The following is a 27,528-nucleotide window of genomic DNA, read 5'->3' on the forward strand; positions in this document are numbered from 1 at the left end:
TGCTCTGAGCCTGCGTCTCAGAGAGAACCAAGTGACCGCTCCTTCCCACTGAGCCCCTGCACCTTCCAGTGAGGACACTTGCCCCCGCTCTGTGAAGGAGGGGGACCTCTGTGGGGACCCGGCATGGCCCCTGATCTTAGGTCCCTCCACCACTGCCATGCTGGGCCACAGGCAGTGCAGGCTGCGACACCAGGCTCTCACCAGGTCTGTCCACCATCGACCACTCCCCCAGCCCTCTGATGGAGCCACTCTGCGGCCGCCAGTGAAGCCCCGCCCACCCAACAAGGCCCCGCCTGCCGGTGAAGCCCCGCCCACCCAACAAGGCCCCGCCTGCCAGTGAAGCCCCGCCCAGCCCACCTGGTTCACACCCCCGACCCCACCCTGCAAACTGCTTCGAGTCTGGACCCCACACAACTCAGACACCTGTTTTCAAATTTTTATTTTAAAACATGAAACCCAAGCTGAATAGAAACCACAGATATTACATTGACGAGAATTTTAGTATTTGCCAAGAAAAATAAAAGTCCCCCCCTCAAAGAAATAAAAATCAAACCCCAAACCCAGTTTTAAAAAACAAAAACACAGCGACATGACACACAGCCAAGGCCCTATGGAGGCTGGAGGGGAAGCAGGCCGTCTCCGCTCGGGGGTGACCCACACTGCGCGTGGGGGAGGTGAACCGGGGTGAGTCGTAACTAAATCGTGTATATGACAAACACAGGGGTACGGCACGTAACCATTAGGGTCCAACACAAAAAGACGCCCCACCAAAGGCCCCGGCCACCCGGGCGCAGGGGCTGTGGCCTCACCACGCCCTCCCAGCTGGGCAGAGCTGGGGCTGGGGGGCTCCGTGCTTGGAACGGGGATTGCATAGTGAGATGGGGGGCAGGGGCTGGGAAAAGGGTTGGGGTTGATTCCAACTAGGCCTGTCCACCACCTGCCATGGGGGTGGACACCTGCAGAAAGTCGCTTGTCCCAGCTGGACCCCTCCTCCTGGCCTGGCCAGGGACCTGCCTGGTGGCTGAGCTCCTCTGACCTCGCCCCTTCCCATGCTTCGGGGTCCTCATGGGCAGAGTGGGAGCGGGGCTGGTCACTGGCAGCTGGCCCTGGCCTGTCGCCCCCAGGAGGTGTGGAGGGTCACTGGGATGGGGGTCAAGTGATTCCCAAAACTCAAAATGAAAAGAAAACCAGGGCAGGAGCAGCCCCCTCCGCCGACTGGGGTGGAGGCGTGAACCCCGACTTGCCCCTTCCTTTCTTCAGCCTCGGTGAGCAGTCACAGATGGGGCACGCACACGACAGTCAGGACGCCCAAGACAGCACAGGTCCACAGCCACGCTGGGCAGTGCCCGCCTCTTATGCTATATATACATTCACTGTGGGTAGCCGGGGCCTCAGCCGCCCCAGAGCACCCGGGAGCACAGCACCCCGGAGGCACGGCCAGGAGAGCCAGGAGGACACCGGGCAAGCTGCCCATGGCTGCATCTCCTGGTCCGCAGCCAGGCCAGGTGAGGCCGGGGGTAGAAGCCCTCTGCTGAGGTTAGGTCCTGCCCTGAGGGCTCAGATGCGCAGGCTCAGCCCTAGGCCCACCAGCCTCCTTTTGGTCCCAGACACCAGCACAGAGAAGGGTTTGGAAGAAGGCAGGTGGAGCCTCCCCCTAGGGAGGAGCAAGGCCGGTTCTGGACTGGGCAGCTGCCCTGCGGCTCCAGCAGGGAGAACCAGAGGTCTGTAAACCGCCTCCCACGGTAGGGCCGGAGCCTCGGTTGCCGCCCACTCTGGCTGCCCCTGGCCCTCAGGCCAGGCCCGCACCAGACCGCGTGGTCCCAGCTGGCTGGGGCTGGGCCTCGGGGTCCTGACTTGCCGGTTGCGGTTGCTTCTACCCCGGGAGCACAAGCAAAGATCACACGCTAGGACCAAAAGCACCTTGGGGAAGCCTGTTCCCACTTCACAGGGAGGGAGACTGCGGCCACAGGGACCTTAGTCCAAGTCCGAAGTCCACAGGGCAGTGACTCCTGAGGACACCGTCCTCCTGGGCTGCAGCTGCCCAGGAGGGGTCTCTGGACCCTCTATGGCCCCCTCCTAACAGCACCCCACGAAGAAAACAGCTACTCCAGTCCTGGACCCCCACTGCAGTCCTGGGCCTTGGGTCCAGGCTGGACGGGGGTTAGACCTGTTGGCTCTGGTCAGCCAGGGGCACCCATGGAGGCTGGGAGTGAGGTTAGTGGTTAGTCCCCAGACGGGCACCGGAGGCTGGGGACATTCACAGCCAGTTGAGGTCCAGCGCCCGAGGCAGGGCCCTAGAGACGCTGCACCTGTCCTGTTGAAAGCAGACAGGAAGGGAAGGAAGGGAGCAGCATCGCGCTCGGCCCACCGCCCGCCTGCCACGGAGAGGACACTGTGGTTAGTGCAAGAGACAAACCGCAGGAAGCTGCTACGTCCTGGGGGGAGGGGGGAGGAGGGGTTTGGCACCAAGGCGGCCAGCACTGGGAGGCCCTGTGTGACACCTGCTGTCCGGGGAAGGCCGGATGCCTCAGGCAGGGCGGGTGCTGAGGGAGAGAGGTGCTGGGTGAGGCAGAGAAGGGAGCCTCCCTGGAGGAGGAGCTGGCGGGAGAAGCAGGGCTGAGCCAGTGAGCCGTGTGGACCAGAGGAGGTGGGCGGAGATGCTGCAGAGAGATGGGCGTGGGGGGCGGGGAGTCCACACGTGCGAGACAAGCAGGCAGGTGCAGGTCTGTCCCTCAGTGGCCAGCGATGTCAGTCACGGGTCTCCTGCTGGCCTGTGAACTAAGATGTGACCCACAGAAGCACGGGGCTAGCAGGCGAGGGCGGCACCAGGAGACAATGGCGGCTGTGGGAGGGAAGGGGTGGGTCAGGGAAGGCCAGGGCTGAGGTGTACGAGGCTGGAAGGCCATCAGCAGAAGGAGTGTGTCAGGACACAGGCACCTGGCACAGAGCAGGTCTCAGCGGTCCAAGACAGCACAGGGACCTGTGGAGCGGGAGGCCAGGTTTGGTGGCAGCATCTGTCCAGGTGTGTGACCCAGGCTGGGGGTGGCCCAGAACCCTTCCTTCTAAGCCTGGCCCAGAGGTCATTCTGGACGACTCTGCGGGGAGGGAGAGCAGGGTGGGGCCTCGGCTGTGCCCAGAGCTGGTGTGTGGAGGGTCGGCAGGCAGGTGGCCACGGATGGAAGCAGTGCTGGCACAGGAGGGTGGGCGATTGGCACAGGGGTGGCGGTCTAGTGCACGCTGCCACTGGACTCGGGGCGAGGCTGGCTCGTGGCGAGGTACTTGGCTCTCATGCTGGACGTGTACTGGAGGAGAGAGGAGGGGGTCAGTGGGGCCCCTGCGCAGGCCGGGCAGCCAGCAGCCTCCTCCATGCAGTCTGCACAGGCTGGCAAAAGCCAACCCTTGGGAGGAAGATGGAGCAGTGTACAGCTGGTGAGCCCAAGGGGCAGGGGGCCGGAGAGGAGCCGGCCAGTACAGGGCCTGGACCCAGGACTGGGTAGGCCTGAGGGAGGTGGTGGCCCATTGGGAAGTCAGCCCCAGGCTGGGCAAGGAGCACTCAGTCCCCACCAGTTGGTTGGGGAGACCCCTGTTATCTGCACCCCCCAGAGCCAGAGGTCAAGGCCCTAACTGGACCCCCTGTGCCCAGACCTGAAGGCCAAACACAGGCTGCCCACCTGGCCAGGCTGAGTCCCAGGCCCTGCCAGGCCACGGGTCACAGGCCATGAGTAGGATGCGTCTTCTTCATTAGGCCCCCATGGTCACTCTGACCCATCACCCTAGGCTGGAGTGACACTGCTGCCCACGTGGCGGGAGGGACCCACAGTGGACTCCTCCAAGGCCTGAGACTGGGACAGAGGCGACGGGCTGCACACGTTGGCCACCCTTGTCCAACCAGAGGCTCATGGGCCTCGAACAGTGCACATGTGGTGAATGCAGTGTGGCGTGTGCTCAGGGTGGACACACATGAGAACAAAGCAGGGGCTGAGGCCAGGCAGCGGGAAAAGAACCCACACGTCCATGGTAGGGGCAAAGGCCAAAGGTCACCAGTGGTAAGGAAGCTTGGCGGCTGATCCCACCACCCCAAGTGGCCACCTGCCACCCCAGCGATCCCAGGCTGGTCCCACAACCCCATATCCAGAGGGTCAGAGCTCCGTGGGCCCCCGGGGGACCTCCCGGAACACCTAGAAGGTGTGAGCAGCTGTGTGATGGACATGGAGCGGGGAGGGCAGGAGGAGGGTGACATGAGCAGCCATGTCATTCCATGGACATGCAGCGGGGACGGGGACAGGTGGTGGGATGGGACGGTAGGAGGAGCGTGCACGCTCGCCCGAACACCTGTGTGCACCGGCTGATCTGCCGAACCCGGAGGCTGGGCCGGAGCCGCACACCCAGGGGCCCGGCTCTGTGCTCAAGCCTAGTGCACACGGGGCCTGGGTGGATGCTTTCCTCACTGGGAGGTGACAAGACAGGCTGGCCACTTACAGCTGGGCGGCTGGGCTGGGGGAGGGGACAGGGAAAATCTGGAATGGGGCTCACTGCTCGTGCTGAGACCCGCGGGCTCAGGGCCATGATAGCGGCCTCTGTCTGGGCTGTGCCGCCCAGCACTGGCCCTGGAGCAGCTGGGCCTGAGGTCGGCTCGGGCGGGGGGCGGTGGTGAGCAGAGGGTGCGAGGCATGGAGGCGCAGGCGGGCAGCCGTGCGGGCAGGGGACCGGGTGGGTCAGTACCTGTCACTCAGGGCACAGCTACCACAGCGTTCGGGCACTGTCCATGGGCTTAAACTGCCAGCCCGCGTGGCCGCCAGAGTCCAGGGCAGCCAGATAGCGCTAGGAGGGCCCGGGGTGGGAGGAGTGCAGGAGAGAGAGAGAGAGAGGGGCGACCTGAACGCCAGGGCGCGGCCTGCAGCCCGGCACGGCCTCTGGGCTTTACAGCCCCTAGTCCAGGTCCTGGGTACCCCAGGCCCAGCCCTATACTACAGGAAAACAGTGGTTGCCACACAGTGGGCACTTCTGAAGCATGGTGGCCTTCAGCCTCCTGGCTCCAGTTCTCGCACCTGGCCCTCCAGGCAGCTGTGGACCCTAACCTCTCCACCAGCTCCTTCTCTTTGGCACTAAGTCCACCCTGTCCTCTCCTGTTCATGTCTCCTCGAGGCTGAGGGAACTCCAGGCCCAGGCTGGCACAGCCAGGGGCTGAAACGCTGCTACACTCAGGAAAAGGAGGACGGAAGGAAAGGAAGCAAGGCCGGCCCCTAGCAGGAAAGGAGGCCCAGCCGGGCTATGGGAGCCCGAGTGAAGGTGGGAAGAGGGAGCACAGGGGCCCGTGTGGTGGGGCTGCCCACCTGCCTACCCCAAGAAAGGGCCAAGAGCCAACCCTCTGGGCAGCGGGCCCCCAGCGCTGTGCGCTCTGGCTCCCCAAGGCTGGTGACAGCTATGAGCCCACAGACTCTGGCCAGATGTCCACCGAGACCCTGCTGGGTCCCCGGCACCAGAGGCTCCAGTTATCCCCAGAGCTCACACTGCCCACGACAACCACACCAGAGCCCCGTGGTGGTGCAGAACCAAGGCAGTGGACCCCCTGGCGGCTGAGGATCCCCCCACCCCATCTGCCCTGGACTTACTGAGGGTGGTGGGGACTCACGCCCAATGAGAGGGGTGTTCTCACAGCGGGGGTTCTGGAAATTGGCATTCTGACTCCTGAGAGGAGAGGAGAGAGCTGATGAGTGGCCACTGGCCACAGTGACCCATCTCAGTGCCAGAAGGACTCTGCCCAGTACCACCATTGACGCCGATTTCCACAGGGCTGACACCTGTTCTCACTGAGGGTCTCGGGGGCCCAGCACAGTAATAGGCTTAGAGCGGCCCCCTGTGCCTGCCCAGGCCTCCCCTCCCCTGGGCCATCGGCCTAGCCATGGACCCTCTGTCTGATCAGGTGGGCTCCGCATGGCCCTTTACTGGGCTCACCTGAGAGCAGAGGACACTCAACACTAAGTCACCTGACGCCTGGGGCTGCCCAGCCTCCACCACAGCCTGCAGGCTTTGCGCCGGCCTCCCTCATCCTCCAAGCCATGGCCCAGCCTTGGTCCCACCTGTCCCACGACTCACATGTACTCGGTGACCGGGGCGTTGCTGACCGTGTGGGCCGCGGCCGGGATGCTGGCTTCACTGCCATAGGTGCTGCCACAGCTGTAGAGGCTGGGCATGTGGACGCGGTATAGACTGTCGTGTGCCTGCCGTGGCCCCGGTGCAGCCTCGTCCTCCCCATCCTCCTCGGGGCCCCTGCAGGGAGGGACAGGACACAAGCTAAAGGGCCTGCAGGAGGGCACCGGCCACACAGCCTGCGAAGCAGCGCTGGCGCGGACGCCTGCTTCTGACTCTGGCTGGGCCACGGTCACACTGATGGGTTGTGGGCAGTTACAGGCGCTGCCTTGACTGTGAGGCGGGGCCCTAGACCACATGGTCACCTCACCTGGGCCTGTCCCACAGCACGCAGAGGGCTCTCCTGGCTGTTTGCTTATTGAAAGTAGGGTGCAGGTCCCCGCCTGGGGCATAGGCTGGGGAGCCCTGCTTTGGCCCTGCAGGGCCCGTTCACACCACTGGTGCTGCAGAGCGAGGCCAGGGAGCCCGTGGCTCAGACCCTGCCACTCTGGAGCCCTCCACACCCTCTTGTCCCTGATGGGACGCTGGGCTGGGCTGGGGTGACACACTGTGGCTGAGCAGCGGGGACCACGGCTGAGCCCAGGTGGGGCCTTACACAGAGCTCATCCGACCTCTTACACCTCCCTTAATGCAGGGGCACCGCAGCCCGGAGTAGCAGTGACTCGTCCAGTCAGATGACAAGCGGGTACAGTCAGGGTCGGAGTCAACCATGCGCTCCAGGGCTGAGATCTGGGCCACCCGTTCAGCCTCCACGTTCACCACCGCCACTGCCCCTGTCACCACCACCACCCTCACCGCCACCATCACGACCACCACCTTCATGACCACCCCATCGCCATCCATCACCACCACCGTCAAGAGAACACACAGGCGAGCCCCGTGCGTCCACGAGCAGCAGTCAGTGCCCAAATGGGAAGGAGGCAGGAGGGTGAAGGGGCACAGTGACACCAGAGAAGGAGCCTGGCACCCACACGCCACTCGAGCCCAGGACCTCGCGTGCTGGGTGGCCTGGGCCTCACCTCTTCTGCTGCCAGGTGTGTGGGACGCTGCAGACAATGGAGCTGAACATGAGGGCCGTGACGAAGGAGAAGAGGGCCAGGTAGATGAGGCCCTCCACGCCGTCATAGCAGAAGCCCGTCAGGGCCTGCACGTAGTCCTTTGTGCGGGACAGAGGGGAGAGTCAGACTCCGGCAGGGTGAGGCCGACACGCCACCCCCAGAGCCAAGTCACAGTGGCCTGGACGCCCCTGCCAGGAGGTGGGCTGAGAGCCCCCATCGGTGGGCTGTCCCCGTCCGGCAGCAACCCTGCCCGCAGCTGCCCACGCCCGCCCCGGCGGCCCTCACCAGGTGCAGGCTGCGGCAGTCCACGAGGGCCGTCAGGTGCTGGAGGTTCACCTCGGTGCCGTTTAGCACCTCCTGGACGCGGAGCAGGGGGTCCTGGGGGGGTTATGCGCCATTGACGTCAACACCACACCTCCTCCTGGAGCCCAAGGCTCCTCCACCCCACAACCAGCCACCGAGACCACCCTCCACCCCATTCTCTGCACACACCCCTGGCATGGCGCCTGCCTGGCAAGTACCTGCAGTTCTGGGGAGGGAAGGAAGAAGAAAGAGGGGAAGGTGGGGAAGGAAGAGTTTGAGGAAGCAGGGATGGAGGGCAGAATGGTAACCATGGAGTCTGTGCCCTGGATCATGGGGACACAAGGGACCCATGGATGCCTGTCCCCTGGGTCAGTGCTATGTGAAGTCACATCTCCCTATTGTCACGGGACCATGGTGAGTCACTGGCTGGGGCCTGGTTCTGTTTTTTTTTGGGGGTTTGAACTTCACCTTGAGCCACTCCACCAGCCCTTTTTGTGAAGATTTTTTCGAGACAGGGTCTCGTGGAACTATCTGAACCACGAACTATTTGCCCAGGCTGGCTTCGAACCGCGGTCCTCCTGATCTCTGCCTCCTGAGTAGCTGGGATTACAGGCGTGAGCCACTGGTACCCAGCTGTTTTTTAAAAACCCTATTTTAAAGAACAGTGAAAGAGTGTTCTTTCTTAACGGGAGACGTTGAGAGACACCACAGTACGTGACACCCTCTGTGCAGAGCGAGCCTCGTCGCAGTGCACCTGTGTGTGCACGTGTGTGGACCCCTCTGGCTGTCGTACACATGCAGACACGGCTACAGCAACACCTTGGGCTGACGAGAGGCCCAGTGCCGCCTCCAGCAACACGGCTTCAAGCCACGCTGTGTCAGGGACACAGAGCCCAGCGTGACGGGCTCAGCTGTGTCCTAAAATCCACGCACTGAAGCCCCAGAACCTTTGCAGACCGGCTCAGCAAGGTGAAGCTGCTGAGTGGCCCTCTGGGGTCCTTACAAGAGTGCTCAGGACACAGACACACGTGTGCGGGATGACCCTGTGAGCACGCAGGAAGACGAGACTGCCAGACCAGGGCGGCAGCGTCGGGAGGAAAGAGCGGCTCACGCCTCGACCTCACACTTCCACGCTCCAGGACCGTGACACAAAGGTCTCAGTCAGGCCACCCATCTGCAGTGCTGTGACAGTGGCCGGAGCTGACTGATGTGTCTACTGACCCATGTCAGCAAAACACAAGGGCACGCTGTCCCAGGAACGCGAAATAAAACAAAGTATCGCGTGCGTGAACTTCAAACACTTGGCTGTTTTGAAGTCCGCCAAGTCCCTCAGGGAAGGTACTCCTCTGCTCCCACGGAGCTGGAGAGCCCACCAGACAGCTCTCCTTGCTCCTGTCCTACAGGGACGGGGACCCCACAGGCCACCCAGACACCCCCAGGAGGTGTGGACTTTTGTCAGAAGCTTAACCACACGCGCCCACATGGGGGTGTATGTGCCTCCATTTTCACTGCTGTATAGTATTCTGTGTGGGCTATACCGTAACATACTCACTCCACCGCTGATGCGTTTGGGTTGTTTCTGTCTTTTTTTTTTCCCCTCTTTTTTGGTGGTATTGGGGTTTGGACTCAGGGCCTCCTGCTTGCTAGGCAGGCGCTCTACCACTTGAGCCACTCCACCAGTTGTCACTTTTAATATAAAGAACAAAATTGCTTTTTTAAAAAGTACTGAACTTTCCCCCGGGGAAAACAATGGAAAGGGAGGAGGATGGGAAGACAGCTCCATACTGAAAGGCGGAGGAGATGGGACCCCAGGCTCCCCCACCCTGCACCCCTTACCTTGGTGGCTGGGTGCTCCCGTGTGACGCTCCTCAGCAGCTCAGCCACCATGTCCTGCATCTCCACCAGGGCCTTGTGGCTGCCCGACAGCTTCTGCTCCAGAAAGGCTTGGGTTCCAGCGGCTGGGCCACCACCTGGTCACCCCGGTCCTCCCCGGCACACAGCCTACAGGGCTCGTACCCGTTTCCCCCACCCCCACTGTCCGCACACCAGGGGGTTCCCTCAGGAGGTGCCAGAGCACCGCACCTCTGCACCTGTTCCAGAGAGCAAACAGGCACTCTCAATGCAGGTGAGTCTTCTTTTTTTTTTTTTGAGACAGGGCCTCCCTATGTAGCCCAGGATGGCCTCGAACTCCCAGTCCTTTCTGCCTCAGCCTCCCAAAGTGAGTGCTGGGATGGCAGGCGTGAACCACACGCCTACCCTTGGCAGGTTGTCTTGGAGACGGATTCTACTGGCATGACAGCCAGCACTGCCACCCCTTGAAATGTCACCACAGGACACTGTTCAGAAGCGTTCCCAGGGACCCTCCCTCTGCCCCCCAAGGAATGAAAGGAGTCTCGGGGACGTGGCAGCACTAGGCAGGTTGGGCTAACAGTGTCCGCCCAGCTACCCCTGCACAGCTCCCGTGGTGCTGGCTGGAGTGGGTGGGCTTGGGGACTGGCCTGGCTCTTACCTGCTGGAAGGGGTTGGCGGCGTGGGGTGAGCAGGCCAGGTAGTACTGTAGGATGTCTGTGGAGAGAGGGGGAAGGGGAGGAGGGACTGAGGGGTGGCCTCTGTTTGCATGAGTGCACCAAGCATATGGGGGCGAGCTGTGGCCTCCAGGGAGCTCAAGGCTGGACACCGACCCTCTGCTGGTGTGCAGGATGCCAGATGTGGCAACAGTGGGAGTGTGGTCTCCCACACCGCCACCTGCACTCAGCCCTGGTGTCTGCCCCAGGAGCCTGGGGCTGGAGGACCAGCGACACGGAATCCCAGTTCCTCTCTTCCTGTATTGAGCTCATCAGGAAGTCCTGCTGCCCCACCCCCAAAGCCCATACTGCCCGCCTCCTACTCCACCTGTTCAAGGCCTCGCTGGCTCCTCCCAAGCGGCCTCCCCAGAACCCTCGGGTCACCACCCAGCAGCCTGGAGAGCTGTTTAAATTTTTTTGTGTGCAGTAAGGTCTCACGACATAACCCAGCTGGTCTTGAGCTCGCAATCCTGCTGCTGGAGTGCTGGGAGTACAAGCATGGCCACCGTGCCTGGCCTCACGGAAGCTTTTAAAAAGCCGTGGTTCGCCTCTTCCCCTCTCCCCTGGCCACAGGCGCCCCCGCTACAATAAGCCCCAACACAACTGCGTGCAGCCTGGCTAGGCTCCCATGTAGCCTGTGTGCCTGCACCTGGCCTTCGCCTGGGGCACAGCTTCACCTGGCTCAACTTCAAAATCTCCGGCTTGGCTGTGTGCCTCCCTTGCCACCTGACTGCCCCCCAGGTTGTCACTGGCCTCACCGCACCTGCCCATCCCGCAGAGCCTCCACCTGGGAAAAGGTGGTCCTGTTGACTCACCAGTTTCCTGGCCTGGGACCTGCCACCCCGAGACCCAAGGCTCCAACGGCAGGGGCACCTCAGCCTTGTTCACTTGTTCCTCTTGCCGCCCCAGGCCAGCCCAGCGTGGGAAGACCAGCTCTGATGTGGCTGCAGACTCACCCTCACTCAGCACTGAGTGCTCCCCCACCATCTTCCTCACGTAGGTGTCAGGGTCCACGCAGAAGTCACTGGAGCCCTGGGTGGGCACAGGCAAAGGAGCAGGCCTTAGAGAAGAGCTGTGCTTCTCTGTCCACCCTGGCCCCAGGGCAAGAGGGCAGAGGAATGTGGTACCCCCCTCCCCACCTAGGCCCAGCAGATGGGGATCTCAGGACCCCAGCCACTCACCACAGACACAGCCAGTTCCAAGCCCAGTGTGCCCCAGCTGATGACCAGGGCCAGGACCCCCAGCAAGCAGACCCTTGGGGCAAAGGAGGCCGGTCAGCAGCCCCCGGGCTGGGGGGAGGAGACATGCCACACACCAAGCTGCAGACCAGAGTGCCAGGCCCCAGGACACATCTGGGGGATCTGGCCTGCAGGGGCTGTGGCTGCCCCTGTGGCATGGTCTTAGCCATGGCTTGGACAGATGCGGCTCCTTGCCGGGGTGGGGCTCAGAGATGGGAGAGGCAGGCGGGTGGGATTGGGCTGAAGACCAGCTGGCTTTGGGGCCTCACCCTTCCTGCCCCCAGCTCCCTCCTCAGGATCCTCTCCTCAGTAGATCACAGTCACTGCTTTCACTCTGGCTCTGTGGCTTTCATGTGACAGTCTCAGGGGCCTATGATCTCAGCTATACCAGGGACTTTAACCTTGTGGGACACAGCTTCCTTCAGAGCCCCAGACCTGCCATCCCCCATCCCCACACACACCCACAGGCCTGCACACTGGCCTCCCTCAGGCCTCTGTCCCCAAGTCCCCACTCTCGGGCCTTCTTGGGCCCAGCGTGCACAGTGCGACCGCCCAGATGCCTGCACCCCCCACCCTGGCTATGCTCTTCTCTAGGGCGCTGTCGCCTACACGCTCATCCCTCACGGGGCACCACACTGCAGAGGATGGGGTGTCCTCTGGACTCTCCCAGTGCCAGACCCCCACAGGAGCCTGGAAGAGGTGGGGACAGTGACAGCCCCTTGCAGCCACTCTACGGAAAAGGTACCACTCCTGTGATCTTCAGAGGAGGTGGCACTGTGAGAGCCTGGATGGACCCAGGCTGTCAGCACAGCCAAGGATGGAGGAATGGAACGAGTTCCCCGGCACTCGGGGGCCTGGGCACCAAGTCCCAAGAAGGCGTCCACTAGCCCAGCAAGCCCACGCGGCACAGGAGGCCCACGGTGCTGGTCCCGGGTGCGGCTGGGCCACGACCCTCCCTCCACCCCGCACTCACCCGACCAGGATGCCCTTGGAGCTGCGGATGAGGCCCACCAGCACCAGGAGGCAGACGACAACGTCCAGCAGCAGCAGGCCCAGATAGCCCAGCCACCTGCGGGCACACGCGCGCGCGCGCTCAGGGGCGGGGCGGAGGCGGGGCCGCGCGCTCGGGGGCGGGACGGAGGCGGGGCCGCGCGCTCGGGGGCGGGGCGGAGGCGGGGGGGGGGGGCCGCGCGCTCAGGGGCGGGGCGGAGGCGGGGGGCCGCGCACCTGTACCAGTCGTAGAGCTCCGCCTGCTCCGCCAGCGCCTGCAGCGACACCGCCGGGTTCTTCCAAAATGGGACGGAGGCCGCGTAGCCCAGCAGCGTCCCCAGCAGGCCCCGCAGCCGCTGCACGGCGCGCAGGGGGTCGGGCCGTCCGGCCAGCTGCCGCTCCAGGCTCTGCAGGCTGGGCTCGGCCGTGCGGTTCAGGGCCGCTGCGGTGTCCCACACCTGCCGGACCAGAGTAGCTGAGGCCGGGGACTCCGCGCGCCCACGCGCCCTCCCGCGCACACAGAGGGGCGCCCCTCCCCCGCCCGCCGCGTGAACTCACGCGGTCCTGGACCCCCGCCACCGTGCGGTTGGCGTGGCGGAGCGAGTAGGTGGCCCGATGGACGCCGTCACTGGTCTCTCCATTGCCGTAAAATCCCACCGCGATGCCCGCGCTGGAGGAGGCAGGGCCTTGAGAGCGCAGGCGTCCCCGGCCCCTCCCGCCCGCCCACTTCCCCGCCCCGTTTGGCCCCTGCCACCACCCCTCGCTCCTTCACATTGGCCCCCCCACCACGCCGGCCCCTCCCACGCCCCGCCCCCCGCACTCACCTGCAGACCAGCGTGGCGATGATGACGCACCAGGCGGTGCAGCAGCAGTCAGCCTCCAGGTGCTCGTCGCTCTTGCGCCGCCGGCAGCACAGCCAGAAGGAGTAGAAGAGCAGGAAGAGGAGGTCCAGGGCCAGGCAGGCCAGGGCCGCGGCCCCAGCAGCAGCAGCGCCTGCGGGCGGCACAAGCGCGCTGGAGGGCGGTGGGCTCCGCACCGGCTACAGGCACTGCCTGGCCAGGGGACCTGGCACTGACCCCCCCATTTAATCCTCCCCCGGCCCTGGGAGGTGAGGCGTGGGTGCAGGCTCCCAACACCTAAGCCACGCTCTGGTGGTCACTGCTCACCATCTTCCATTCCACATGGCACTTGAACCCAGACCCCACGAGGAGTGACCAGCTCAAGGCCTCCATGCGTGCCCAGCTGGCAAGGCCATGGGGGTCCCTTCCTAGGTCCCATGCCGAGCCGTCCTTCTACAGGGACCTGTCACCTCCTGGGCTGGCACGGTGATGGTCCCTTGAAGTGGCGCACAGGGGCAGTGAGCTCCTGAGCCAGGCACAGGGCAAGTGGGGATGTGAGGATGGCATCTGTCCTCATCACCAGCCCCAGGGGGCTCCTGGGATGGAATGTCCTGCCCCTCGCTCTCCTCCCTCAGCCGTGGGAGGAAAACGGGGAGGTGAAACCGCTGCCCCTCTTTCTCCCCAGCCTCCCTGTGTCCACCAGCCAAAGGAGGGCATTTTGCCATGGTGACCCCTCTACCCCACAGTGCGGAGGTTTTCAGGGGTGCTAGGAAAGTGGGCCTGCTGGGGACTGTGCTCCACTTTGCTGATGACAAAAGTCTTTGAGGGGCACGTCAGGCTCACGCACATCTGGGGGGCTGTGAGGGGCCTTGCCCCCAGCTGGTGCTGCCTATACTCAATGAGATGAGGACCGACCACACACCGAGTCTGTCCCAGGGATACCACCCAGGCCTGGTGCGACGTCCAGGCTGGGGGCTGGCTGTGAATAGCTGCCTGATGCTGTGTCCCCTGGGCCCTGGGACAGCAGAGGCCTCCTGCCCCAACGCTGGGCATAACAGGAAGCAGTTTACCCCACACATTTCCTGAGCACCCGCTGTGGGGAGGAGGGTAGCAGGGACACAGCCTGGTGCTGTCCACAGTCGGAGCAGGCGCCAGCCCGCCTCCACTGGGCTCTGCACCGCCCAGGGCTTGCCTGGCCACCTTTTCACAGTAGAGATGCTTCCGACAGAGAAAGGACCAGGCCCAAAGGCCTGCGTTCCAATGCACAGGAAGCTTGCCGGGAGGGGGAGGAGGGCATCTCTCTGCACCAGTTGCAGCTCGGGGGTGCCTGATGGTCACCCCGCAACTCTGATAACCCTGGCAACTGTGTCTGTCCGCGGGGCCCAAGCCCGGGGAGCCATGGGCAGAAGGACCCCTGCCTGGACCCTTTGGGACAAGAGGCTCCTGGATCAACAGCACTGCTCCCCAGTGGGGCAGCTCCCAGGGGACAGTTGCCAGGCAGCAGGACGATGACACTCCCTCCTCCCTAAAGCCAGCTGGCCCCACACTCTGAGGCAGCTTCTCCCCTTCCACCTGGCCACGAAGGTGCTTCCGGAGCCTGCATGTCCAGCAGACACGCACAACAGTGGAACTTCATGGGCCAGTGTCACACTGGGCTGTGGTGCCATTTGGAGGCTGGGTCTGTGCCTGTGGCACAGTGCAGGGGGGCCCTCAGGGGAAGGCCAGGACTCCACCACGGGGCCGTCCCGACACACTGCACCTTGACCCCTCGGCTGCCCTGTGACGGGTGGCCTGGGCAAGGCGCTGGAGGAGCGTACTTCTTTAGCCCCGTGCTTGGCTCGCAGTGGCCGGCACAGGCACCTTGGGGAGGACTGGCCCCAGAGCCACCTTCCAAAGCCGGGGCTCCCTTGGGCCCTAGGTGCTCAGGTCAGGAGGGGCTGCACAGCCTAGGAGCGCATGGGGAGGCAGCGACAAGCTGGCCACAGCAGGTGGCCCCAGTGGAATTGGGCATTGTGTGTGGGCCAGAGGCCAGTCGCCAGTCCCAGGGGCCTTAACAGTCTCTGTGCCCTAGCACCAGCCCTATACAGTGGCCATCAGTAAACATCAGGGAGTCGAACTGGGCTTCCTGGATCCACCCTCACCTACTCACAGCTGGGCACGAACCAGAGGTGCCAACCCCACCAGCTGTGCTCACAGGTCCTACAGTTTCCTTCCTTATAGGTTCGAGGTAAAGACAGGCAGGCCTGTGAAGGCAACTGGCCAATCTTGGGGACACGGACACCTGCACTTCCATAAGCAGGGCCACCCCAGAGGTCCCCACGGCTCTGGAACCCATGTCACCTAGCCCTGTCTTGGCCCAGCACTGGCCGGCCGGCCCCCTCTGGTCAGCCCTCCCAGGCCCTGGCTGGCATGGCCCTCACTCCCCTGCACCCATATCTGCTCAATGGGTGATGCAGCTCTGGTAGGGGTGTCAGAGCTCCATCCCTCACCTCGAGCACACATCCCTCGGGGACACACGTCCAGGGGTGAGGACACTGGGGATCAGGAAGAGGAAGGGGCTGACCTCAGACACGCGGCAGGCAGCCTCTAGGGCTGGTCTATTCACTCGGTGCTCAGTCACAGCACACATCTACGAGCTTGCAGGCCTGGCCTTCCTCCTCAGTGATGCCAGAAACACACACCCCCACTTGACAGACAAGAAAACAGGCCCCATAACGTAAGACACACTAGAGGCCATCCGGCATTGGGACGAGGCCAGCCAGTCCCTACAGGCCACCAGGTGCCAGGCACACACAGGGATCCAACTGATGGTGAACCGTAAGTGAACGATGGGGCTTGCCAGAAGAAGGCTGGACCAGGGCCAGGACCAGCAGGCGGCGTACTGTGAACACAGCCAGGGTTGGTGTGTGAGCACGGCCAGCAATGGCCAGCAATGGCTCTCTCCAGGAGCCACTGGGAGGGCGAAGGAGCCAATGGGAATACAGGCCTCGAGCAGTGCTTTCAGGCGGAGCCTGCGTGGGGGACCCCAGAAAAAGCCACCTGCCCCCGTGAGGCCAGGGCTGCCTCCAGGCCCAGCTCCGCAGCTCTGAGCCAGGAAGGGGAGGGGACCCACAGCTGCTCACGCCGGGATGCCAGTGTGAATCCCCTCCCACACGTGACCGTTTATACCACGTGTGGGCCCAGGTTTCTACTACGGGGGGAGGAGGTGTGGCCCTGTGCTCCTGGGGCTCCAAGCCCCTCGATGTCAATTGGGACACTTGCTGCCTACAGCAGGCCGGTGGGAAAGGGACAAGGCACTCCCAGTTTGGTTAAGGGTGAGGCCAGGCCAGGACCAGCCCCAAGAAACCTCAGGCCTTGAGGATGAGACTGTGTCCCGGGTGCCAGGCACAGTGGTACATGCCTGTAATCCCGGCACTAAGGAGGTGGAGGCAGGAGGATCGTGAGTTCAAGAGAAGCCCGGGCTACATGGTGAGACTGTCTCCAGAAACAAAACAAAACAAAAAACCAAAATGTGTCCTGGGACTCAGGGGGGCCACCCAAGGACACCAGAGTCACTCAAGCCCTGGAGGCGGTGACCAGGTGCCCTTGTGGCTGCCAGGTATTCACACTGGTACCCTTCCTTCTCCTCCCACCATGGTCTGGTCTGCTCCAGGAATCCGGTCTCTGATTGTGAGGCTGGAGACCCCATTTCCACCCTCACCTCCTAGGACTGCCCGTTCTGGACGGGGCACTGGGAAGGCTGCACTGAGCTCTGTGATTTGGGCAGGGGTGGTGCTGCCCACCGTTGCAGCAGGCCAGAGAGACACAGGGCCTTGCTGACCTCGTCTCTACCCCTAGGACTCTGCTCTGCACAGAGCCCGCACACAGGAGGGGCTCAGCCTCGCTGCAGGTAAACTGAGGCCCCTACCCTCCAACTCCGAGAGGCTGGGCAGTGCTCTCCCTGGCAGGACCTGCTCAACTGTCAGCCCCATTCAGCTTCTCAGGAGGAAAAGGACAGCACCCCTCGGTAATACCAAGGCAAGTCAGCACAGGGACCCAGGGGTCCAGCACACCCCTGCAGACTAGGGGACCTGTCCCCGGCTGGTGTGCACAAGGCCGGGCCAGCTGTCGGGGAGATTACTGTGGGCGTGACCTCAGCCCACTCTCTCAGGCCAGATCCCTAAAAGACACACTTCTGGGCTGCGGGGTGGCCCGGTGCCGGTCCACAGCCCACTCAGGACCATCATGGGAACGCTTGATCAGCACCTGGGCTCTGAGCACCTGGGATTTTCCATCCGTGGTGGACGTGGCGAGGGAGATGCTTGCTCTGGCCTGCGCTCCGGTCGTGGGGTGGCCACAGGCCAACCCACCCCTCCCAGGTCCTGGGGCTCCTGCCCCTCAGCCTGGACCACCCCATCCTTCCGCAGGTCCTGCAGTTCAGAGCTGTAGGCGGTGGGTGCTTAGGGGGCTGCCCAGCCCCATTCCCCACACCCCCCACGCACACCCACTCCCGAAACTCCTGTGGAACAGAAGCCTCCTGTCCCAAATCAGACGGGCCAGGTCTGAGGCCACTGGGCCTACAGGGACCCACAGGTCTCCGTCCCCAGTCAGGGCCGGGTCCCCCGAGCAGAGGCAGACGAGGAGAGTGGCTGAGGGCTGGCCCGGAATTCTCTGGTCTCCAGACCCAAGCACATGCGGTCCCTAGGTCTCCTTCAGGGAGTCCCCACTGTCCCCAGCACTCGTCACAGGCTACCTCCTCCAGGTTGCCCCTAAGATCCCTAGGATTCTGACCCCCGTCCCCCACCGTCCTGCCCAGTCCTGCTCTGTGCAGGGAAGGCCCCCAAATCATTATGCATTGCACAGACGGGACAGGGCATGTGTGCACGGCCTGGAGCTGGCCCCTGAATGACCTCTTGCTTAGGCCTGCTCTCCTTCTGACCCCTGCTAGCCACGTAGCACACCCCACATACAAGGCCCTGAGACTGGACAGGCTCAGCCAGCCCTGTGTAGACTGCTCCCTGTGGGCTGGAAATCTGTGGCTCTGGGCCTCACCAGGGCAGAAGCATCTAGACACAGCAGCCTAGAGGGAAAAGTGGCATACTGAGCCACCGGTCACAATATGGAGCAGGGATGAGTTACCACAAAGTCACGCCTGCTTGCCTGGAGCAAGGATAAGTCACCATACACTCACACCTGCCTGCCTGAAGCAAGGATGAATCAACACATACAGTAATACCTACCTGCCTGAAGCAGGGATCAGCTACCACACACAGTCACACCTGCCTCCCTGGAGCAGGGATGAGTTACCACATAGTTACACCTGCTTCCCTGAAACAGGAGTGAGTCAACACAGAGTCACACATGCTTGCCTGGAGCAAGGATAAGTCACCACACACAGTACACCTGCTTGCCTGGAGCAGGGATGAGTCAACACACAGTCACACCTGCCTGCCTGGAGCAGGGATCAGTTACCACACTGAGTCATACCTGCCTCCCTGGAGCAGGGATGAGTCAACACACAGTCACACCTGCCTGCCTGGAGCAGGGATCAGTTACCACACTGAGTCATACCTGCCTCCCTGGAGCAGGGATGAGTCAACACACAGTCACACCTGCCTGCCTGGAGCAGGGATGAGTCAACACATAATCACACCTGGGTGGATGGTAAGGTACCCCAGGAGGAGGGGCCCTCAAAGATGGCCCTGTGTGCCACAGTCCAGTGACAAATGAGATCAGGTGGGGTTCAGACAGCAGAGAGTGCTCCAGAGGAAGGGTGGGGTCCAGACAGGAGGGTGAGAGAAGGGAGATGAGTGGTAACCCCTTGCCTTGGGGCACACCCACGGCAGCCATATCTGCCAGAGGAAGAGATAAGGTTTGGGCGGCTGGTGGCTGGCCAGGAACCAGCACCACAGCTCTCCAACTCTGGGGCCCCCAATATGAGGGGGTTATCACAACGGTACTGTCCCCTCCCCAGGCCAGGCCTGGCCTGAGCCCCACTGCGTGCAAGCTCTCTACTCTTGCTTGAGGGTCCCTGGCCATCAGGTGGGCCGACTATTGCTATGTGGACGGACACTGAGGCTGCAGGAAGCTAGCTGTTCCTCTCGCAGGAAGCCAGGACTCACTGACCTGCAAAGAGGCCTCCCTGCCCAGGCCAGGCTGCCCAAGTGCTGATCTGGCTGTACTGCCACCGCCCCACCCCCCAGCACACTCAGCCGAGGTTCCCAGCCACACCAGGCAGAAATTAAAAACAGATTTTCCACGGCCTGGGCTTGGGTTTCACGATTTCCATGACAGTGAGCTGCTGACGGGGCCTGGGGATAGCAGCTGGCGGCGGACACGCGGGAGCTGGGAGCAGGGCCCAGCATTCTGCTCCAGGCCCCGTGCCCACCCAGCTCTGAGGTCCAGGCACGCAGGCGCCCAAGGCTGCACACGTCACACTTTGGAATCGCGTGAAGCAGGCTCAGTGAGGCAGCACGTGGCTGAGGGTCCAGCCCGGGTCTCCTGCAGCTGAGCCCCATCCTGCACTCCTGAAGCCCGACGCCAGTGAGAAGACCCCAGCTCTCCTGCAGCCAGGGCCACCCTGCCCTGCCCTGCAGAGGGCACAGTGCACGTGGCCACGCTGGCCCCTCTGTTCTGACACACCTGTCTCCCAGCGTGAACTCCAGGAAGCTCTGGGCTCTCACCACACTGGCAGACCTCAGACCCAGTGGGTAGCCACCATATGGCCTGGTCACCTGAGCCAGCCTGGAACCCGGTCCCAGAGCTGGAAGCACCCCAGGTGATCGCCTCTGAGGTGATGGCCAGGCACCCAGTCCAGAGGGCCCAGGGCCGAGCAGGCAGCCAGGCAGTGGGTGTGCCATGCCGCCATGCCTGGCACCTTCCTCAGAGGCAGAGTGAACCAGCTGGCCTCTCAGGCCATTCCCACACCCTGGGGCAACAAGCCTGGCTGGAACACAGTGGTCGCTGCCTCATGGTACATCTGTACCCTCCTAGGTCCCAGGTTCCAGTAGTCCTGCTCTGGGGCAGCGGAGGCGGGGGTGGGGGTGGCCAGGCTAACTGAGGGCCGAGGAGCACTCATGTGTGCAGGCCTGCATGTGCGTGGGCTCCGACCCCATCTAGGGGGTACACTGTGCCCCAGCCCATCTGGGGACATAGGGTCCTGGGCAGAGAGGCCTCACACCACCCCTCTCCCAGCAGACACCTGGCTCTGGACAGGAGTGGGAACAGCCTGTGGCACAGTCGTCACCCAGCACAGGTGTCCTGCTATGGCACTGGCTGGAAGCTGCCTTGACCAAGGCTCTGAGCCCCCATGGCCCATCCACAGCCTGGATGGGCCTCTGCAGCCAGGCCTCCATCCCGCTCTAGGAGGGGAGTGGTTCCCAGCTCCAGGGGGCGCCATGCTCAGGGGATGGGCCTATCAGAGCCTTGCCAAGCTGAACCACAGTGACCATTCTGGGTCTGTGTCCTCAACCGCTCTCCCCAGTGAAGACCATGAGGAGCCTGACAGCCACGTGCACCCGGCCTCACAGGGCTGGGGGCTCTATTGGCCGGGCCCACAGGCAGCCCTGAAGGCCACTTGGCCCTCTAAGGGTGCTCTCATGTGACCAACCCTTCCCCTTGGTGGCCAAATGAGTCACTTCCCATTTCGGTGACCCTAGGCCTGGGCCTAAGGCCTGGGTTCCCCTTCTTAGGCCTGTGGGGGAGGGGTGCAGTCAGACGTCCTGGGCCCCATAGCCAGCACCAAGGGACCTGGGGCTGCACTGAAGCTGTGTCCACAGGGCAGAAGGAGTGGGTTGGAGCCGGAGCCCCAGTCCACAGCCCTCAGCTTCTGCCAGTGTAGGGCCATGGTGTCCGGCTCCAGGGGCCACCGTGTGCTACAGAAACACACAGTAATAGCCTCTCAGCAGGGTGGCTGTGACCTGGGGGTCAGAGCCACAGAGCACCTGGCACTCCCAGAGCCTGCGAGAGGGCCGTGGACAGCAGCCAGAAGGGCAGCAGGGCACGTGTGGGGTGAGGTTGGGCCCCTGGCAGGAGTGGGGGCAGGGAGAGAGATTGGTACAAGGGTTCCTGAGAGAGAAGCCATGCGAGCCAGGGTGGGCAGGAACCCCGCAGAGGGCCTGGAGTGGCCAAGGCGCCACTACACTGACGTAAAGTGACCTGCATGCCCCCACGCCCTCAGCAGAACCCTTCTTGTTTGCTTTACACTTTTTTTTTTTCAGTACTGGGGTTTGAACTCAGGGCCTCACGTTTGGTAGGCAGGCGCCCTACCACTTGAGCCACGGCCCCATTCCTTTCTGCCGTAGCTATTTTGAGGATAGGGTCTTGCACTTACGTCAGGGACATCCTGGGCCTCCATTTTACACCTTCCCAGTAGCTGGGATGATAGGTGTGCATCACCGTATCTGGCTTGACTGTAGAGATGGGGCCTTGTGAACTTTTCGCCCCAGTTGGCCTCGAACCACAAACCTCCTCACTCCACCTCCCGAATAGCTGGGGTTATAGGCATGAGCCACTGCACCTGCCTGTTTTTGATTTTTGAGACAGGGTCTCACCATGCCACCAGACTTGTCTGGAACTCTCTATCCTCCTGTCTCTATCTCCCAAGTGCTGGGATAACAGGCTTGTGCCAGCTAGCAGAAGTGTCCTTAGGACCTCCTTTCTCCAGGACTTCTCGAGGGTCTGGGACTGTGGGATCAGAGATCTGCAGACTCCTAGGTCCACGGTGAGCCAGCACAATGGAGCAGAGCACTTCCCATACACAAGGTGGCAGGTCGGCCGACTATGTCCCAGCACCATCCCCAATGGGAGAGGACAAGGGGGCCCAGGGGTCATAGCCTCAGCCTCCCCTGGCCACAAGGTGGGCTGACCCAGGCCAGGCCAGGCACCACATTTGCTCCTGGGACTCCAGTGCAAACACTCACAGCCACTCAGGCCTGGAGAGGCCTTCCCTTGGTCCCCAAGGCCCAGACCCTATTATCTGTACCCCAAGTCTAGCCCATCTAGTCCTGCCCACCCCGGGCTTGCTCTAGAAGCTCCCACCTGGCTCCCCAGGGCATACTGCCTTCAGCATTCTGTTACATGCAACCTCAGAATGCTGACCAGCACAGTGGGACACTGGGGAAGCACTTAGAAGAAGGCCACGGGCGTTTAACGAGCAAGCTGGACTCACACCTGTAACCACAGCTTCTGGGAAGACAGAGATCAGAAGATGCAGTTCAAGACTGATGGGTCAACGGAAAAGTTAACCAACAAGCCACGGGTGGGATGCAGGCCTGTCATCTCAGATATTGGGGTAGGACGATCACAGCTCAATCTGACCCCGGGCAAAAATGCAAGACCTACGGAAAAATACCTAAAGAAGGAAGGGCTCAGGGCGTGCGTGGCTCAAGTGGTAGAGCACCTATGTAGCAAATGTGAGGCCCTGAGTTCAAATCCCAGTGCTGCCAAAAAAAAAAAAAAGAAAGAAAAAAGCAGGCCACAGACAAGAAGGGATGTAGCACGGCTGTTTTCAAATGGCACCCACCCCTAAACACCCTGCAGGTCCGACTCCAGCTGGGCGGCTCTTTTGTCTTCATGTGTCCCCCGCCCCGTGTCCCACGAACACCCACAGCCTCTGTAAGCTGAAGACAGTGATAAGGTGCTTTTTTAGCCAGAGCTCATTTCCGGAGTAGTGAGGACTCCGGAATGAGGCCAGCCCTGTCTGGAGGAGGCTATGGCCGTTCTGTCACTGGCCTGCTGCCTGCAGCTGACCTTGTAAACTGAGGGGCCATGCTGTCATGGGCCAGCTCCAAGCTCCGCTAGGAGACACCTGGCCCTGAGGGCCACTCGACCAGAGCCCAGCTCCCTCTGCGTGGCCACGTGCAAGGACACACACACCTCCCAGGCAGCATGCTCCTTACGCTTTGTGGATCAGAGGGCTCTGCCTGGTCTGGCCTGAAGATCCAGCTTCTCTGCCTCAGAGCCTTTGCACATGCTGTTCCTGCTGTCTGGAACCCTCTTCCCAAGCCCTGGGCACACCAAGCACTCAGGGCCAGAATGGAAACAGCCCTACGTGCTGGTGAGCCCTAGGCAAGTGCTACTGCTACCTGCAAGGCTGGTGTGTCCCTGTACCGGCTTTGAGCCTGAGTTGGGCTGCCACATGGGAGAATCAGAGAGGAGACGAGCAAACGCCTGTCCTCAGCTGCAGCCTGGTTGGAAGCCTACATGGCAGGCTAGGTAACACCTCCTCCAAGAAGCCTTCCCAGACCACCAGGCCCCTGTTCCAACCCTATCACTGGTCACCACGGCTCTCCAGCAGCCGCAGCTTCCAGCCTGCCCTAAATTACTGGACACAGTGAGTCAGACTGAGCCAGACTGGGAGCAGACAGCAGGAACTTGACCCCTTCTTGAGGACATGAAATCATGGTGGGTGATGAAGACTAGTGAGCCCCCAGGCCAGGACCCAGCAGTCCCCATCCCAGGCACCCATATTCTATACAGAGAAGCTCTGCTACCCCAACTGGGGGACCTCAGGCAGCCAGGACAGGCTTCTGGGCCCTGTGTTGTCCACTTAGCTGGGGGCCCCTACTCCCTTCCTGGGAAGCAGGAGCCTGAGGACAGCCCTGGTGGGGGGCAGCACAGAGCAGACCGCTCTGCAACATCATCACAGCCCCAAGAGGTGGACAGTGGGGCACTCTCCCAGGATGGTGGTCTTGGGAAGGCCATGGTCAGAGATAGCAGTTCCAAGAGAGCTCACGCTGTAGGAAGATCCCACCTACTGTGTCAGGGCTGCGGGGACCTCAGGGCAGGGCTGGTCGTGGCTCTGGGTGCCCAGATCCTCGCAGGGTCTAGGTGCCCTTGGAAGAACCCATCAACTCCAGATCCAGCAACCCAGGCTGACCAGCTCCAGTGGGGCATCCAGTCCCTTCTTGGCCTGTTTCCTCATCTGTGCACAGCAGACACCATCAGTGTCTCCTGGGCTGTGTGAAAGGGGGCTGGGTGAAAGCCCCGCACAGGGCCTGGCTAAAGGGTCTCCTTGGGGGTTTCACCAGGGGTCCCGACAGTGGGCCACAGGGGTCAGAAACAGCCCAGGACCCAGGAGGGTCTCCCCAGGCCCCAACCCCCGACCCTAGCCCCCACCATTGCCCCAAACAGCAAGGAAGTTAGAAAACCCCTTCATAGCAGGCAACTGTGGAGGAGGGGTAAAAAGATGGCTAAGAGGACACTCCAGATCGGGATGGGGAAGGGTCTACCCACAACGAGACTCCCCAGGGAGGCAGGTCAGGCCCCATGACAGGCCATGATCCCACCTGCCTGGGATGGGCGCTCTGCTCCTGCTGCCCACCCCCACCCCGCCCCAGCAGCCCTGGGATTTCAGAATGATGGTCAGAGAGAACAAGCCACCTGGCCTAAAAGCACCAGCGTGCAAGGGCAGGGGCAGGACGCATGTCCATAGCTGGCGTCAGGAGCGAAGGTGGCGGGGGAGGCTGGTTTCCACACTGTGAATTATTCAGAGGCTAATTCTGCTCCTCCGAGAGGGGCCAGAAGGAGAGTGAGTCAGAGAGAGCTCTCCCACGGCAGAGAGCTAGCAGGGCAAGGCAGCAAAGGGGCACAACAGGCCCTCCCAGGCCCAGGGCCGCCCCCCATCCGCCCCTCACTCCCCCGCCCCCCCGCCACGTGTGCTGGAATCTAGGCCTCCTGGAGAGCAGGGGCCCACCTATCCTCACAGCAAGTTCAAATGCAGCTACTGTAGTGTGAGCAGGTGGCTGCCCACAGGCCACAGGAAACAGCCACCTGGGTGCCTCAGGTGCCTCCAGGCCTTCAGAACTGAGATCTGGCCAAATCCTCAGGGCAGAGAACTTTCCAAGTAAAACACAACCTCCCGCTTACAGTCCTCAAGGAGGAGTGTGACAAAGCCACCACACAGCCAGTTCTGGGCAGCACAGAGAAGCTGGTGCAGCCCCACACTGTGCTGGTCCTCCAGGACTCCCTGCTGTTTCCTGGTGTGGGTGGGGCCCGTTCCTCACTCCATTCTAATCTGCTTAGGAACGTGGTCAGCTGGTGGACCTGGGGTCAGGTACACCAGGAGTGGGACCAGCGAGCTCCCATGTGCCCTCACCCTGGACTTCCGGTTCTCCTGGGCTGGAGGCCGCAAAGCGCTGAGCAGGTGAGCTGTTACTCAGCCCAGCAACGCTGGGTTCCCACGCCAGCCACCGCGGGGTCGCTGCTCTGAACACCCACAACAGAGAAACCCAGAAGCACTTGGGATGACCAGGCAGCCAACCCCCCACCCTGGCTTCTGGAATCCGGTCCTCTGGCAGGAAGAAAAAGCCAAGAGCCTGGTCCCCTGCCCTGCACTCAAATGACAGTGGTTCAGCAGTGTGTGTGTGGGGGGGAGGGCGGCACTGGGAGTTGGCATGACGCCAGGCCTAGGGTTCCACAGGGAGAAGGCTGAGAAGAGCCCTATACAGCCCCCAGCTCTGCCGGAGGGGCTCAATGCCTTTGCAGCCACCAACACCCAGGCCCAGCTCCTGTCCCCACTTCACGGCCCCCTCCACCAGGGACTGACCGCACTGCACAGTGTGCACATCCCACAGCCTGACCGCTGAGCAGGGGGTCATTTGCAGCCACAGAGGGCTGGCCCTTGCCCAGGCCACTCACTCACCAGAGCCTGGCAGTGGATTCCCCATCTGGGGCCTAAGAGGGGTGGGGGGATGGTGAGGAATTCCCTCCTGTCTGCACCCAGGGAGCTCAGGGTGCAGACCTGGGGCGGGGGTCGCCCCAAGCATAAAGTGGGACTTGGGCAGCAGTCCATCGCTGTCCATGGAGGGGAGGGAGGTGGCCCCACTAACCCAAATAGGGGGACCCTGGTGACAATCTGGAGGGACCCAGGACCTTCCCAGGGGAGGGCTTGAGACCCTGAGATGGGGGGATCCATGCACCAGAGGGCCCTCCAGGATTTAGGGGTCGCGATCCTGCATGGGGATGGAGGGAGGGTCTCGGACCCTCGGGAGGGGTCGTGACCTGGGGACACACCGGGGACGCGCGTCACCTGCTGGTAGTCGGCGTCCTCGGGCCGGAACTGGCTGCTGGTGGCCTCCCAGCGCAGGTCGAAGTGGGGCAGCCGGTGCAGGAGGTTCACCCACCAGGGCGCCGCGTAGCTGACCCCGGCCATGGCGGGCCGGATGCCGCGGCCACGCGTGGCTTTCCCTCGGCTGGCCCGGGAGCGGGGGGCTTTAGGAACCCGCCGACCCTTTCTTAACCACACGCATTGCTCGTGAGCTCTTGAGCCTGGCCCGGCCCGGCTCGGCCCGGCTCGGCTCGGCCCGGCTCGGCTATACTCGGCTCCACTCGGCCGCCCGCGCCCGCCGCCTCTTTGTTCGCCGCCGCCACCGCCTCCGCCCGCCCGCCCGCTGGCTCCGCCCTCACGCTGTTATTGCTTCGCTGTCCATTTGCCACGCCCACTCCACTTCCCCGCCCTCCGACTGTCTCTGAGATCTCATTGGTTTATCGCTGCCTTTGAGCTGGTGCCGCTCGCCCGTCTCTGCGTCCTTATTGGTGCTTTTGCCCACTGGTCCCGCCCCACTGAGCCTCCGTCTCTACATTAACCAGGTTTGGCTCCGCCCTACTCCCCTCCCACCTTGAGGCCCCACCTCCGCCACGCCATTGGTCCACCGTCAGAAGTCCCGCCTACCTCGTTGCCTTCCCCTTCCCCGGGGGCGCCAGGTCCGCCAGGCCCGAGGACCCTCAGAACTTGTCCCTACTGTGAACCCCGGGGGTGGAACCCCACTTGCATTTGCAGCTGTGCTTCATCCCATGAGTCCTCTGGTTTACTGCACATTTGCTGCGGGGGTCGGGCCCGCAGGGTCTGGGTGAGCTTCCTTGCAGCATGCGCCCCAGTGAGTGGCCGCTCTGCAGGATGGACATGATGTGGATTCAGAGCCTGGCTCTGCGTGATCGTGGACAGGTTACCTAATCTCTGTGCATCCACATCCTCCCCCGAGAAGGGGGGTCGCAGAGGTACAGGGAGAGCACGGTGCTCAGAAGGCCTGGCACGAAGAGCCCTGTGGCGGGTGGGGATGCAGGGTATGGGGGGGGGATCACGTCTTTGGGTAAGACCTGAGACAAAGAAAATGTCCTGTCCTGGCACCCTGAGGCCTGGAAACTCAGCACCTGCTGCGGACAGCTGACCTGGACCCAGGAAGAAAGGCCACTGGAGCTACAGTACCTGCTTGGCCTCACCCCTGAGGACATCCTCTTGGCTCTGTCCCCTCACTGCCTTGGGGCCTTATGTCTGGACCTCCTGTGTTCCACGCACAGGTTTCCACACCTGGACTCTTCCATCTGCCCTGCTCTGCGGGCAGCCAGGCCCCTCCTGGCTTCCCAGAGGCCTGTCTTCTGCTCATCTGACCCTGATTTTCTGTGATAC

The 27,528-nt window shown here is 62.7% G+C and overlaps 1 protein-coding gene across 1 annotated transcript; it reads right to left on the minus strand.

Annotated features, from left to right (window-relative positions):
- Nucleotides 1-422: 422 nt before the first annotated feature.
- Nucleotides 423-26,494, minus strand: Ttyh3 (tweety family member 3). Its single transcript, XM_074075422.1, is given in 15 exon segments — nt 423-3,302; nt 5,613-5,688; nt 6,097-6,270; nt 7,170-7,306; nt 7,494-7,586; nt 9,348-9,440; nt 10,021-10,076; nt 11,032-11,107; nt 11,257-11,329; nt 12,287-12,382; nt 12,541-12,761; nt 12,862-12,973; nt 13,128-13,284; nt 13,287-13,296; nt 26,152-26,494. Coding segments are annotated over 15 exon segments (1,572 nt in total). The 5' UTR covers nt 26,275-26,494; the 3' UTR covers nt 423-3,227.
- Between the last annotated feature and the right edge of the window lie 1,034 nt (nt 26,495-27,528).

This window comes from Castor canadensis, chromosome 6, assembly GCF_047511655.1.
Source record: "Castor canadensis chromosome 6, mCasCan1.hap1v2, whole genome shotgun sequence".
Classification (NCBI taxonomy): domain Eukaryota; kingdom Metazoa; phylum Chordata; class Mammalia; order Rodentia; family Castoridae; genus Castor; species Castor canadensis.